The 13,180-nt window shown below is 35.2% G+C and overlaps 1 protein-coding gene across 1 annotated transcript; it reads right to left on the reverse strand.

The window, feature by feature from the left end:
- Positions 1-2,558: 2,558 nt before the first annotated feature.
- Positions 2,559-11,386, reverse strand: LOC130053184 (zinc metalloproteinase nas-36-like). The gene is made up of 12 exons (XM_056159871.1): positions 10,858-11,386; positions 10,530-10,670; positions 9,433-9,520; positions 8,618-8,729; positions 7,757-7,823; positions 7,250-7,444; positions 6,979-7,105; positions 6,461-6,595; positions 6,202-6,320; positions 5,492-5,610; positions 3,525-3,652; positions 2,559-2,720 (listed from the first exon to the last, which is right to left on the reverse strand). The coding sequence occupies exons 1-11, from the start codon at positions 11,353-11,355 to the stop codon at positions 3,529-3,531; spliced, it is 1,725 nt and encodes a 574-aa protein (XP_056015846.1). The 5' UTR covers positions 11,356-11,386; the 3' UTR covers positions 2,559-2,720; positions 3,525-3,528.
- Between the last annotated feature and the right edge of the window lie 1,794 nt (positions 11,387-13,180).

The raw sequence follows: 13,180 nt of genomic DNA on the forward strand, positions 1-13,180 counted from the left end.
GTGCATAGATAGGGCTGTATAGAGGGAATGTAGCGGATTATGAGATCATAAGACTCGTATACAGAGATCACTGTCGGTCAGTACAATGAAAAGATAAGAAAGAGACCGAGCTGTACCGGGAAAGTTCAATACAGATAAAAGAAGAAACGAGCTGTGTAGAGAGAGAAAGTATTCTTCCAAGAGAAAAGAGACTTAGAAGGGTTTGGAGACTAGCATTTAGAGCGAGTAAAGAGTTTGAGGGGTGAAACTGGACAGCGAGTGTTGTGTAGATATTGATGTACAGAGTGATGTGTGGAAAGGGGCTATTTAGAGAAATGCGGACCTTTCAATAAAGGGTTGGATAGAGGGAGATCTGTAAAGAGATGGAGATGTACAGAGAGAAAGGAATGTAAATTAGAGACGGGTTGTACAGAGAAAGAACGAACTGAATTGACAGGGATGTACAAAGAAAGAAAGCAGCACAGAGAAAACTGTACAAAGCTTTAAAGAGAGAGAGTGTGTGCGTGTATAGACGAGTTGTGTAGAGCTGTGGGGTGAGGGTTTTGCATAAACAGTCCTAGAGAGATGAGACTACAGAGGGAATACAAAAGGACAATAGAATAGAGACAGCTGGTCAGAAACAAATCACAACAGAGATTGAACTGAAAAAAGAACATTTCCAGAAGAGAGGTAGAAAGATCTAGCGAGGCAGTATAAGTTCTCTGTTTACCGACCGCTACATCTATAAGCAATATAAAATAGAGAGTTGGGCAAACACAGAGCCCTACCGGAGGTGGGATCAGGTGCCTAGGAGGAGTAATCATCCCATGTCGACCGGTCACACCCGCCGTGAGCCCTATATATTGATTAGGTAAACGGGAGTTATCCGTAGTCGAAATCAGTGTACCAAGAACGGCCTAACAATCGGTATGAAACACGTCAGGCAGCATTTGACCCAATGATAGGCAGTATTGGCAAACTAAATCGTTGCAACGACCATAGAATTTGCGAAAAACTGACTTCAAACGAGGCTGTTGGAACCTCTGCACCATCAACTTGTTTGTCAGTAACCTGCTTTGATTTAAAAACCGACCATAAGCAGAACAAGCTCTTGCGTATCGAGTCAGTTGAGCTGTAAACGCCATATGCAAGTGATAATGGAATATTGCTACATAAATATGGGAAGTTGACGATGGAGAAGCTGAAATAACCCCGTTTGTCATAAAGTTGAATTGTTACTTTGCCGTTAATATCTACTTTCAATAAAAGAAGCAGTGGACGACTCTATAGTGTCTATTATTTCGAGTTCACTGGGATATATCAAATAGACATAATGAAGGTGATTATTGTTAAAAGATGATAAGTCGTCGATATATCGAAATGCCGAATTGTAGGCCACAACAAGAGATTTTGTCATCTCACGGAGCACAATTCATGCCCATAGGAATTCCAACAGACTGTTGGAAGACCTGATCACCAAAGACCACAAACATATTGTCAATGAGGAACTCCAGCATATTCTTTTATTCAGAGTATTCGTGCATGGAATCAGAGTGGCGTTTAACAAAGTAATTTTTGGATAACTGATCACTAGATAGGATTATTTGCATTTTTCATTTTCGTTAAAGAAGCTAATGTCAATGATGTCAAAAAGTCTAGTCTCTGATTTATCGTGATGAATGGTCGTGTAAAGTGTTAAAAAGTCATACGTTTTGATGTTGTTGATTTGTGAAAAGTTTGGTGATTTCAAGTTTACCAAAAGTTCTTCAGAATTTTTTTTAGAATCCACAATTGATTTACACCACTTCTGGCATACGTGGTCTTGAAATTCTCTAGATGATTATTTTTAAATTTCGAGAAAATTTCAATAAATATCAGGTGAATTTCTTCATATTACGAAACAAGATTGAGAAAATACGATGACAAACCTCAAAATTTCCAAATAATGAACTGCATTTTTTTTAATATAATTTAAATTATATTTAGATTACATTTTGTGTTATGGATCAAACTCCATAACATGCACGTATATATCATGATTGTGAGCGAGCGGAAAACAGCGAGCATGCGAAATAGTGTTAGAATGAAATGAAAAGTTCATTTTTATAGCCCTCATGCATAGTTCTTATCCTTGGACGAATTTGGCTCCACTTTTTTTGGCTATATTTAGCTCTAAAACTTCATAGTTATTTCGGATTTCAAACATTTCGGTTGAGCATCACTGAAGAGACATTATTTGTCGAAATGCGCATCTGGTGCATCAAAATTGGCACCGTACAAGGTGCCGTATAAGTTTTACATAGCAATAAAAAATCGCATGTAATAATATATTCATATATGAAATATATTTACTGGCTGATGTTTTGATGGGGGAAAGGAAGCATGATATGAGACAAACAGGCTCCACATCGAACATGGTCATTTTTTTTTTTACGATCGATCAAGTAAGCTAAAATACTCTGTGATGATTAATATTAAAAAATTAAAATACATTATGTGTAGAATCTCAAAATAACTAAGAACGGAAGCAAATTAATTTCATTGTAGAGTAATCATAACAACAACAAAAACCCAACAAACAAAAAACGACACATTCTTTTATTTATATAAAATTCATACAAAAAAGAATCTACTAAGTGGAATGCATGTAAAACTATGATAATTACAGATCTGCATTAAAGAGTTTCAGTACTTGATTTCATTTATAACACACCGAATGGTCGTCTTCGAATACACATGCCCTGAAATGAAATTACGATAAAGTATTTGCAGTTTAGGAATTGCAACTAAAATGTGAAACCTTAACATAGTATACTCCCAAATAATGTACGTTACTTATTTTAGTGGAATTAAAATTTCACCGTGCTATAGTAGTAAAGTAGCTCTGCTAATATATGGTTGAGTTAATATATAGAAATCTATATTTCACCAAGGGCTAAGTCATGATAACTAAAACAACGTGCATCGGAGCGGACATCGTCACATTTTGAACATGCTCGATTGAGGACAGATACAGTAATTGTTTTACATAGTAAGTCTTGTAAACTTGTCAGTTAAAATCTTCCTAGGCATGCAGTTGACTGTTTCTATAATCAAATTAGGTTCTTTTACAATATCGAATTCAAGAAATGTACATTTGATTGCGGTATCCCAATGAAAGGTGACGATAACGAACCCCTGGACAAACCAGAGGTGGGATCAGGTGCCTAGGAGGAGTACGCATAAAGATTATGGAAATACACACGAGGATTTACCTACGTTTTGATGCTGTACATGAATTATTCTTGTTTAAATTTATGTTGATGCGTAAATAAAGTTCTTTTTCCGAACTGATAATCAATAGATTAATCATTTACACTATGAAAGGTGAAGATAACGAACGGTGATCAATCTCCTATAAGCACTACAAAATAGAGAGTTGGGGAAAACACGGACCCCTGGATATACCAGAGGCGGAAACGTAACGAACAATTTTATTCCTTCCTGAGGGTGTATGAAATTGGTAGTTCACGTTCATCAAAACATGAAGAGAAATTTGTACTCACTTGCTCAGACATATTTATATCTAGCACGAAATCCTTTCGCGCTACTTCCTGAGAAAGTTCTGAAGAGAATCAACATTTCTCGTCCAGTAGAGGTAAATGTACGTTTTGGTCTCTGGTAACAACAGAACCTGCAAAATAAATAAGAGTTTAATTCCACATTACCTTTTTGGTTTACTATCAAAGGAATAACCATGCCTATTCTACATCACATTCTACACCACTACAGACATTTGAAACAGACTTATTAAAACAAATACAGAAACGGCGAAATTTCAAGACTCTATCATTTTTTATGCGAAGCCAGTGTCTACTTTGTAATTATTTCTAGCCATGACGTATTAAGGTCGATGCTAAGGTATATGCGGATTGTAATTTCAGAAGAAGAATATGTTCCAGTGAGGAATTCGTGAATAAGAGGCAAGATATTCCATCAGTAATGCAAGGTGAAGATAACGAACAGTGATCAATCTCATAACTCCTATAAGCAATGCAAAATAGATAGTTGGGCAAACACGGACCCCTGGACACACCAGAGATGGGATCAGGTGCCTAGGAGGAGTAAGCATCCCCTGTTGACCGGTCACACCCACCGTGAACCCTATGTATTGATCAGGTAAATGGAGTTAGCCGTAGTCAAAGTCTGTGTGCCAAGAACTGCTTAATAATCGGTATGAAACACGTCAGACAGCATTTGACCCAATGCGAGGTTGTACTGACGAACAAGATCGTTATAACGACCACAGAATTTGAGAAATGCTGACTTCAATCGAGACTGTTGAAACCCCTGTACCATCAACTTGTTTGTCAGTAGCTTACTTCGATTTAAAAACTGACTATACGCAGAACAAGTTCTTGCATATCGAATCAGTTGAGATATATAAACACCATGTACAGGTGATAATGGAATATTGCTACATAAATATGGGAAGTTGACAATCGAGAAGTTGAAATCATCCGGTTTGTCATACAGTGGAGTTTCCACAAAATTGCACAGAAGTACATTGCTTTTTAAATCATGACTGTACCCTCGCGGTAGGTCAGTGGTACAACGTTCGCATCGTAACCGAGAAGTTGTAAATTCGAGCCCCGTTCGTGTCATGGCCGCGTCAAACCTAACACGTAAATATAGGTTGTGGTTGCTCCATCACCAAACACTCGACATCTAGAACTTAGAATCACCAGGATCTTAAAAACGAAAGCCCGAGTCACGACATACATCGTCACGTTAGAGAACCCTTACTGGTACGAACCTAAGAATTGGTATAAATCTGCACGGTGCTTTACCCACAACCGGTGGAGTCCCTGTATGAGTGAACAATTCTCCACGGGACGTACAATGAACAAACGACCATCGCAATAATCATATCTACATTTACACTTTATTTGCACAAGGCTACATCTACCGTAGTCTACATTTACCAAAGGTTTGAAGAATACTCCTAGATGACAAATATATAATCATCAGACAGGCTGAAATGGTAGATTTTGGTTGGTTGTTAAAAGCACAGATTGATTGATTTAATGATTGTATATGTATATTGTCTAACGCCCAACTCGAGATTTTTTCACTCATATACATATACTTCATATTGCCGGTGAAGGAGGGAGGAATCATTATCGTGCCACACCTGCTGTGACACCGGACCTCGGTTTCTGCGGTCTCATCGAAAAGACCGCCCCATTTAGTCGCCGCTTACGAAAAGCAAGGGGTACTAAGGACATATTCTAACCCGGATCCCCACGGGATTATTAGATTTTGGTTAAAATGGATAAGTATAACATTTTCAAAGGACGTTTATCTTTTTATTACACTTATTTTGTACTTTTAATATTACAGTAATATCATTATAGGGGTATATATTATTATTATCATTATCCTCCTCCTCCTCCTCCTCCTCATCATCATCATATTAATCAAAATCATGTTATATGAAAAAGTGAATAAAATATGCTTTATAATCATATACCTTGGTCCTGTTGCAGAGAGACTTTTGTAGCGGACTTCAACAAAATCTAAACATGGTGAATGGCATCTAATTTTGAAACTCCCAGAAAAGTACAGTTTGACACGTTTTCCAATCGGTGCCTGTCAATGAAATACTAAAGTGAAATATCAAGAACATAACATTTATATATTTTATTGTAATTGCGATTTTCATTCAGTCTTTTTGCCGTCAGGAACTACAGCGTATATTATATTTTTATCCGCGTATGAAACCAAATATAATGTACCAAGTTGTATACGCATGTCATCTTCATACGTAATCACATATTGTACTTCTACCTCAAGGGACCTACAAATATAGTCTTTTAAATCGAATTCGAACCTTTTTACCCCATTTTCTAAACTGTACATCCCGATAAGTACGTCGTGAATTTCAGCTGATAAAAATAACTAACCCCATTTCCATGATCATTTACAAGTACATCTCTAAGTCGGGAGAAAGATTGCAACACTGATTTATCATTTCAACTTGTCTGGTCTAATCTTTTCATTTCAAAGAAATTGTAGTCAGTGAACCTCTGTGCTGTGAGTTTAATTAAGCTTTAGATGGTTGACATGTAATGTTCAGCCTGACTTGGTATAATAATCCATATATAAAATGTTATATTTCAGGTCTATAAATAAAGTCACGGTTGTATGTTTAAATCCTCAATACCGGGACAAATGAATTACCTTAATTTTCCATGTGCATTCTGCTGTCCTGGTATATTTACAGAGAGGGTACCCGGGTGATTGCAAGGAACGATAAGACGAGATCGCACTTCTGTACCGTGCCCCACAAGAGCTACATGCTGAAATAAAAGAAATATTGCTTCTATATTTCGCTTTCCGACTTCACTATTATACATGAAATGATATACATAATCTTAAAGTTGCGCCATTAAACTAGTTATTTTAAATTATGAAACTGTGAAGCTGTTGCAGAACTTACATGGCCTGGAGAAGCTCAGTATGGTGCAATACCTCCCGATCCAACCATCTGGACATTTACATCTTTTACAGTTCTTGGGATCTCTGTATCCGTCGTTTCTGCACTTTGACCAGGTCAATCCCCCAGAGCATTTTCCTGAATATTCATATGGCATTAATGATACACAATGAATATTCATATGGCATTAACGATAAACAATGAATATTCATATGGCATTAGCGATAAACAATGCACTTCGTTTGTATAAAATTATAGAATTATGAAGTAATTTTCTTTACAAATATTATAGAATTATTATGTAGAAAATTATAGAATTATGAAGTAATTTTCTTTACAAATATATCTTTCTGTAATAAACGGCATAAAATGTGCACGCATTAAGTCACATGCTATATTCAGGAATTGTCCTTTCTGGTTGTATACATTCAGGACTAAGCCGTATAAGTCAATATTTTGAAAACTTCAAGCATTAGCCAGCAATAACTTATGAAGACACTTATTAATGGTAGGAGATATACCCTGGCAGTAGTGGTAGTTGGCGGCTTTAATGTCGTAAAACGACAAAGCGGTCCTCTGTCCCATCGTCCTCTCCAAATTTGGTTGCTTTGCAGTAATTGTTTTCAAGCCTCTTGTTTTGGCAAAGGCCTATCGGATATGAGTGTTTAATCAATATATAGAAACCTTTTATGACAAATGAGAGTAAAATATTTTTTCATAATTTGTTATTGTTTCTACACCAGATAGATAAACCTCTTAAAAATCATTTGTTTTATAATATAAACTTCATACCGTGTCCCGGTAGTGCATAATCGATCCATAGTCGTATTTTGTTCCATATGTTGCGGAGGGCTTGATGAGGAAATTATGTACTTTTCCATCTATTATATTCTTCGTCATTATTGTTACGTAGTTATTTCTATCAGGCCTACTTTGCTCATGATAGAAACCAATAGCATGCCCTATTTCGTGAGCAGCAATTCCTACCTAAAGATCAACATATAATCACCGTTGAATACTTTGTAGATCGTCATGGGAAATTCCTGTTACATCAATAACTTCTGAGAAAACATGTTTTATGGCCATTTTAAAATCATATATATAAAACACTAAATCCACCACTCAACAATTTACAAATACCGTGTTGGATCCATCAAGTGGATATGTAACTCATATTCAAGGTTGGATTAAATTTCAAAACATCAACTTTCTTTTGATCATCGAGACTCCTTGATGCATCAATATATCTACTTATGTAATATGTGTTCCAAGACAATAAGCTCGTTACAGTAAAATTACCATCCAACAACCGTATCCCAAGTTGATTGTGTTTCCTGTCTTTATTCTTCCTACATGAGCCCAGCATCTGCAGAATGAGGTTAGGGCATGATAGAGGGTTTTTTGTACATTTCGTTAACATTTTGAATTAAGATAATATATATCTACGATTTATCTGACAATGACATACCTGCATACGATAGAGAATATACTATTTAGTGGAAAAACTGAGGTAGATAATTTTACAAAATAAAACACGGATTGCAACAAAACGTGCTGCGTAATCCCACGGGACTTATTATCGTAAGAATTCAAAATAAATCACATAACTTTATTTATCATTAACCTTATTCCATTTCCCATAATAATGTTCATTTAGAGTTTCCATATTGCTTTATTATTCTTTCCGTACTTACAATCTGTATAAGGTTTTTTCTATTAAGACAGAAGAATACATCATAAGATGTACTCATGCCGTGTACTAGTCAGGTAGGAGATAACTGAGTGCGAGTTAAGAATATTTGCCAATATTTTTTTTTGGGGGGGGGGGGACTAGAGGGCACCTTGCATTTGTCTTTAACAATGTGGTAGCTTTGTATAGCATCTTACAAAGATGAAATTACCCCTTTTCTATTTATTATTTCAAGGTAAAAGATTCATATTAATAACTATGCTCAATAGTCAAACTATATTCTCAGAGAGTTAGGAGCGTCTGATGAGAGTCGACTACCCCAGATACTTTATATTATTGTTGCACAAATTCATGAAATGTTGAAGAAAATACAACAGTATGCCTTGATTGAGATCTTCTTAAGCTTAACATATTTGAATTAAACATATTAAAATGTAATGAAACTACATTTGGAATATGAAAGTATATACCCTCTATATTTCCCGGTAAAAGTGATTCCTGGTGGGGAAAATGTTATTCTTTCACTAAATCTTAAGCACGTTTCTTGCTGCCAAATTCGTATTGCCTTTTTCACAACTGCCTCTAAGTAAAAGACAAAAATAGAAATATAAGCAGATATTATCCATGCATGTATGCAAGTAGATATATTTGAGAAATGGACTGCACTTTTGAGCTGTTTATGGTCAATATAAATGGATTTGGATTTGACGCAAATTCTGTGAATCGCGGCTATCCGCATGCGGGGCGACGCTCAAACCTCTCGACCACCGCGGCGGTATATATCTATACGAACTGTGTCTTACTTTACCATAGATCGTCATCAGTGAAAAAAAGGTGAATGGGATTAAAACAGCATACGTATAAATAAATATAGCAATTAAGACAAGGGCAAGAAAAAATACTTATAAGACGTATTTTCATAGCAAATGTGGGGTCATTCCATGCATGCTGATTTTAAATTCGAAGTACTCCGTCTAAAGATCTAGGGCTATCCACAAATGCAACTGATCAATATGGGATCATTACTTCTCCTATGCATCTAGTTACATATGTGTTCAGGGATCCGCGTTTGCCCTACTCTCGGTTTTATATTCTATAGAGCATTTATGAAATGGATCACTGTTCGTTATCTTCACCGAACGAGTGAACGTTTTCAATTTTAATCAGCGGTATATGGACTTGAGGCAACAATCTGATGTTGACCGGCCAATTATATCTGCTGTAATTTTTATTAATGTTCAATGATAAGAATAACTGATTTGTACCCTATTGGAAATATTCTTACTGTTTGTTGAATTATCGATCCGATATTTGATGGGCATTGTCCATTTCCTTGAGCTTTCTACCTTACGTTTCGCCATATCATCTGTCAACTGAATAAAGATAACAAAAAAAGAGAAGCTTTTTCCTCTCGTATCAAAAATATTTATAGATTAATGGTCACACTTAATCTCTTTTCATTTTCTTAAATACTGGGAAATCATTCAAATCCACGGGGACTAAATTTCTTGGATTGTCAAGATATAATTTCGTTGATATGGAGTTTTAACATTGAAGAACAATAAAATATTTTATTTGTATTGGTACCCTTTTAATAGACAATAAAAAAAGTCCCCACGACATCCAATTCTTCCTATGAATTTAAGAGTTGTCTCCATACAATTAAGCATTGATTTGAACATTTTATTGTCATCGTTTTATTTGGTACATTATTATCAGTACTAGTATTTTTCTAGTTGTTTGTGACGAACATATTATTTCACATGAACGGTTTCTAAGGTTACTAGTATTTGTCGGTTATATTGCTTTACTCACAGATCTGTCCGTAACATTGGAGTCAAGGTTACTAGTATTTGTCGGTTATATTGCTTTACTTACAGATCTGTCCGTAACATTGAAGTCGAGGTTACTAGTATTTGTCGGTTATATTGCTTTATCCACAGATCTGTCCGTAACATTGGAGTCAAGGTTACTAGTATATGTCGGTTATATTGCTTTACTCACAGATCTGTCCGTAACATTGGAGTCAAGGTTACTAGTATTTGTCGGTTATAATGCTTTACTTACAGATCTGTCCGTAACATTGGAGTCAAGGTTACTAGTATTTGTCGGTTATAATGCTTTACTTACAGATCTGTTCGTAACATTGGAGTCAAGGTTACTAGTATTTGTCGGTTATATTGCTTTACTTACAGATCTGTCCGTAACATTGGAGTCGAGGTTACTAGTATTTGTCGGTTATATTGCTTTACTCACAGATCTGTCCGTAACATTGGAGTCAAGGTTACTAGTATTTGTCGGTTATATTGCTTTACTCACAGATCTGTCCGTAACATTGGAGTCGAGGTTACTAATATTTGTCGGTTATATTGCTTTACTCACAGATCTGTCCGTAACATTGGAGTCGAGGTTTAGATATTGTGGATTCCGTTTGTAAAACTCGACAAGTTCTGCGGCTGATTCTTTATCTAGTTTGATGTCTCCCTCAATCATATCCTCATCTTCAAAGCTTCGTTTGGTTGACTTTCAAAACAGTTTTATGATCAATACATATCATGGTCATTAATTTTATTTGCTCAATCGTGTACTTTGTTATGTTTGAATACTGTTTTTCTTCAATTTAGCATTTAACAATGTATAAAATATTTAAATTAGATGTTATTGTTGTATTTGAACACACAGAGTAGTCAATACAAGCACAGAAACATACCTCTGCTAATTTTGGGTTTGCTTTCATTATCATATCATTCAGTTGGGACAAAGAATTCTCTAAAGAATCGTCAACAGCGTCTTCATTTCCAAAGTCATTTTCAATACTTTCACTCCTCTCCTCTGTTTGACTTTCACTACTTTCAGAGTCTTTTCCAGAGTTATCTTCAGATCCCTTGTCTTGTTCACCATCATCATCATCATCATCATCATCATCATCATCATCATTTCTTTCATCATCGTCATTTTCTTTTTCTGTACTTCCGGAAGAGTTGATATCATTACCTTTGATGTCCATTCCAAGGTCCATATTTTTTTCTTCTCCTAAGTTTAAAGAGATTTCCTCTATGTTGGACTCAAAACCATCTGATTCCTCAAACTGTCCAACTTCCTTTTGTACTAGTAAGCGTTTAAGAGCAGCTTCTCCGTTTTCATTGTCGTCCAATGTATTTACTCTTGCAGCAAACAAAACTGCTACTAATATTGCAATTCTCAACATCTCGGTAATTTGTTGTAATTTCACGAAACGTCGTCTCTTAAATACACCCAAAGACGGAAACGTTTCCAAAAGTTGACAAATATTTTCTTGGCAATACATAGAAATGAAATGCAAACATGGCATGGGTTTTTCCCCAAAATAACCATATTTGTAGAAATAACGAACATTTAGAAAGAAAAGAAAAGAAAAATTGGGGGTTTTCTTAAATCCGTAACTCAATACAAACACGAACATCTATCCCGGATTTATCTCACGCTTCATCGTCTACTTTATGGTAACAGCGTACTGGTAAGTACCAACAAACACCATACAGACGTATTAGAAATTTAATTGAAGTTTCATTTCTTCTTTGTGTCCGGGTATATATTTTGTTATATCCTGTCATTCTCGCTAATGTTCTTTTTGTTTATATATATTTTGTTTACGGAGATCTTTGGAATCCAAATGTTTTGAGTACATGTAGTTATCTTATCAATTTTGAAATTATTTTCAAAACAACTGTTGAAGCAATCTGACACGCAAAAGACGGATGTTTTTGTTGTTGCGAATTTGGAATTGATGAATTACTTTGATTAAATTTTACATCAGGATAACTCCTTTCGACACTTTGATAACAGAAGTGTGAAGTAGCCTCGAGAACGTTTCTACTTCTTGATTGTACAGATTGAATTGAACTAATTAAAACAGTGATAATATTGTTAATTTTCTTCGCAATGAGAATTCTTCTATGTTAGTATTCACTGTAAAATGTATGCCTTCATGTACAAAGACGATTTCTAATTCTAACTGCTGTTAAACAAATGAAACTGATGTCCAGAATTTGGAAAATTTCTATGAAGAAAATTTAGAAACAAATGAACATTAAAATGAGCTTCTGAAAGGTATGTTAATTATTGCTGTTGCTTAGGTTGGCAATACCCATAATCAACTTAACCTTTCAGAAGCTGTTAAAAGTTCAAAGAAATTTGAATGTCTTTAATGACTAAGAAATGTATCTACACTGCTCACCATAAATAAGTAGACAATCACCAAAATAAGTTTCTTGTACATATTAAAAATGAGTTGCATCATATATACACATCTTTCGATGCAAAATGCATAAATATATATAAATATATGACGTTAAGCTTATAAATTTCCATATCCTTATTTTATTAAGGTACTAGATTTTTTGAAAAAAGGTATGCAGGCAAGGTCCCACTTTTCCGACCTCTCTAATATTAGGTGATGAAAAAACAAACTGATAAAGGGGTAGAAAACAACGAACTCAAACATATAGAATCCTTAAAAGGGGTTACATGGGCCTTTAAGTATAATTGAGCTGACATGAAATGCATGATTTTACATCATATAGAGTCATACTGAAGGCTAAGAACAACTTCTTTCTTGAAGAATGTGGACTTGGAATATCCAGAAAAGAAAAAGACAACTCTTGTAATCACTTCACTATACATTCCTCATTTGTTTTACCTGGTCATAGGTAAATGATTAGTTTTGGGAGTTGGGAATATTCATAAGAGAGAACACTGCTGATACTGATGAGTAATAGACATAAATTTCTATGAAAAAAACATTCTTACCAATGTGCACAAAAAACCAGAGACATTTCAATTTCCGAATTAAGAATATTTAGTTGTTACACCTGTATTGTAAGCGAACTTGGTATTAATTTCACCTTTGGTAATCGTACTTATATTCTAACAACCAATTCAAAAGATGGAATTCTTTAAAACCATGCTTCAGTTTTAGACACATATAGTAGTCAATGAGGTGGATGGATATACGTTACCGTACCTCTACCGGATTCCTAAACATCACAACAACA

Source organism: Ostrea edulis, chromosome 3 (assembly GCF_947568905.1).
Source record: "Ostrea edulis chromosome 3, xbOstEdul1.1, whole genome shotgun sequence".
NCBI lineage: Eukaryota > Metazoa > Mollusca > Bivalvia > Ostreida > Ostreidae > Ostrea > Ostrea edulis.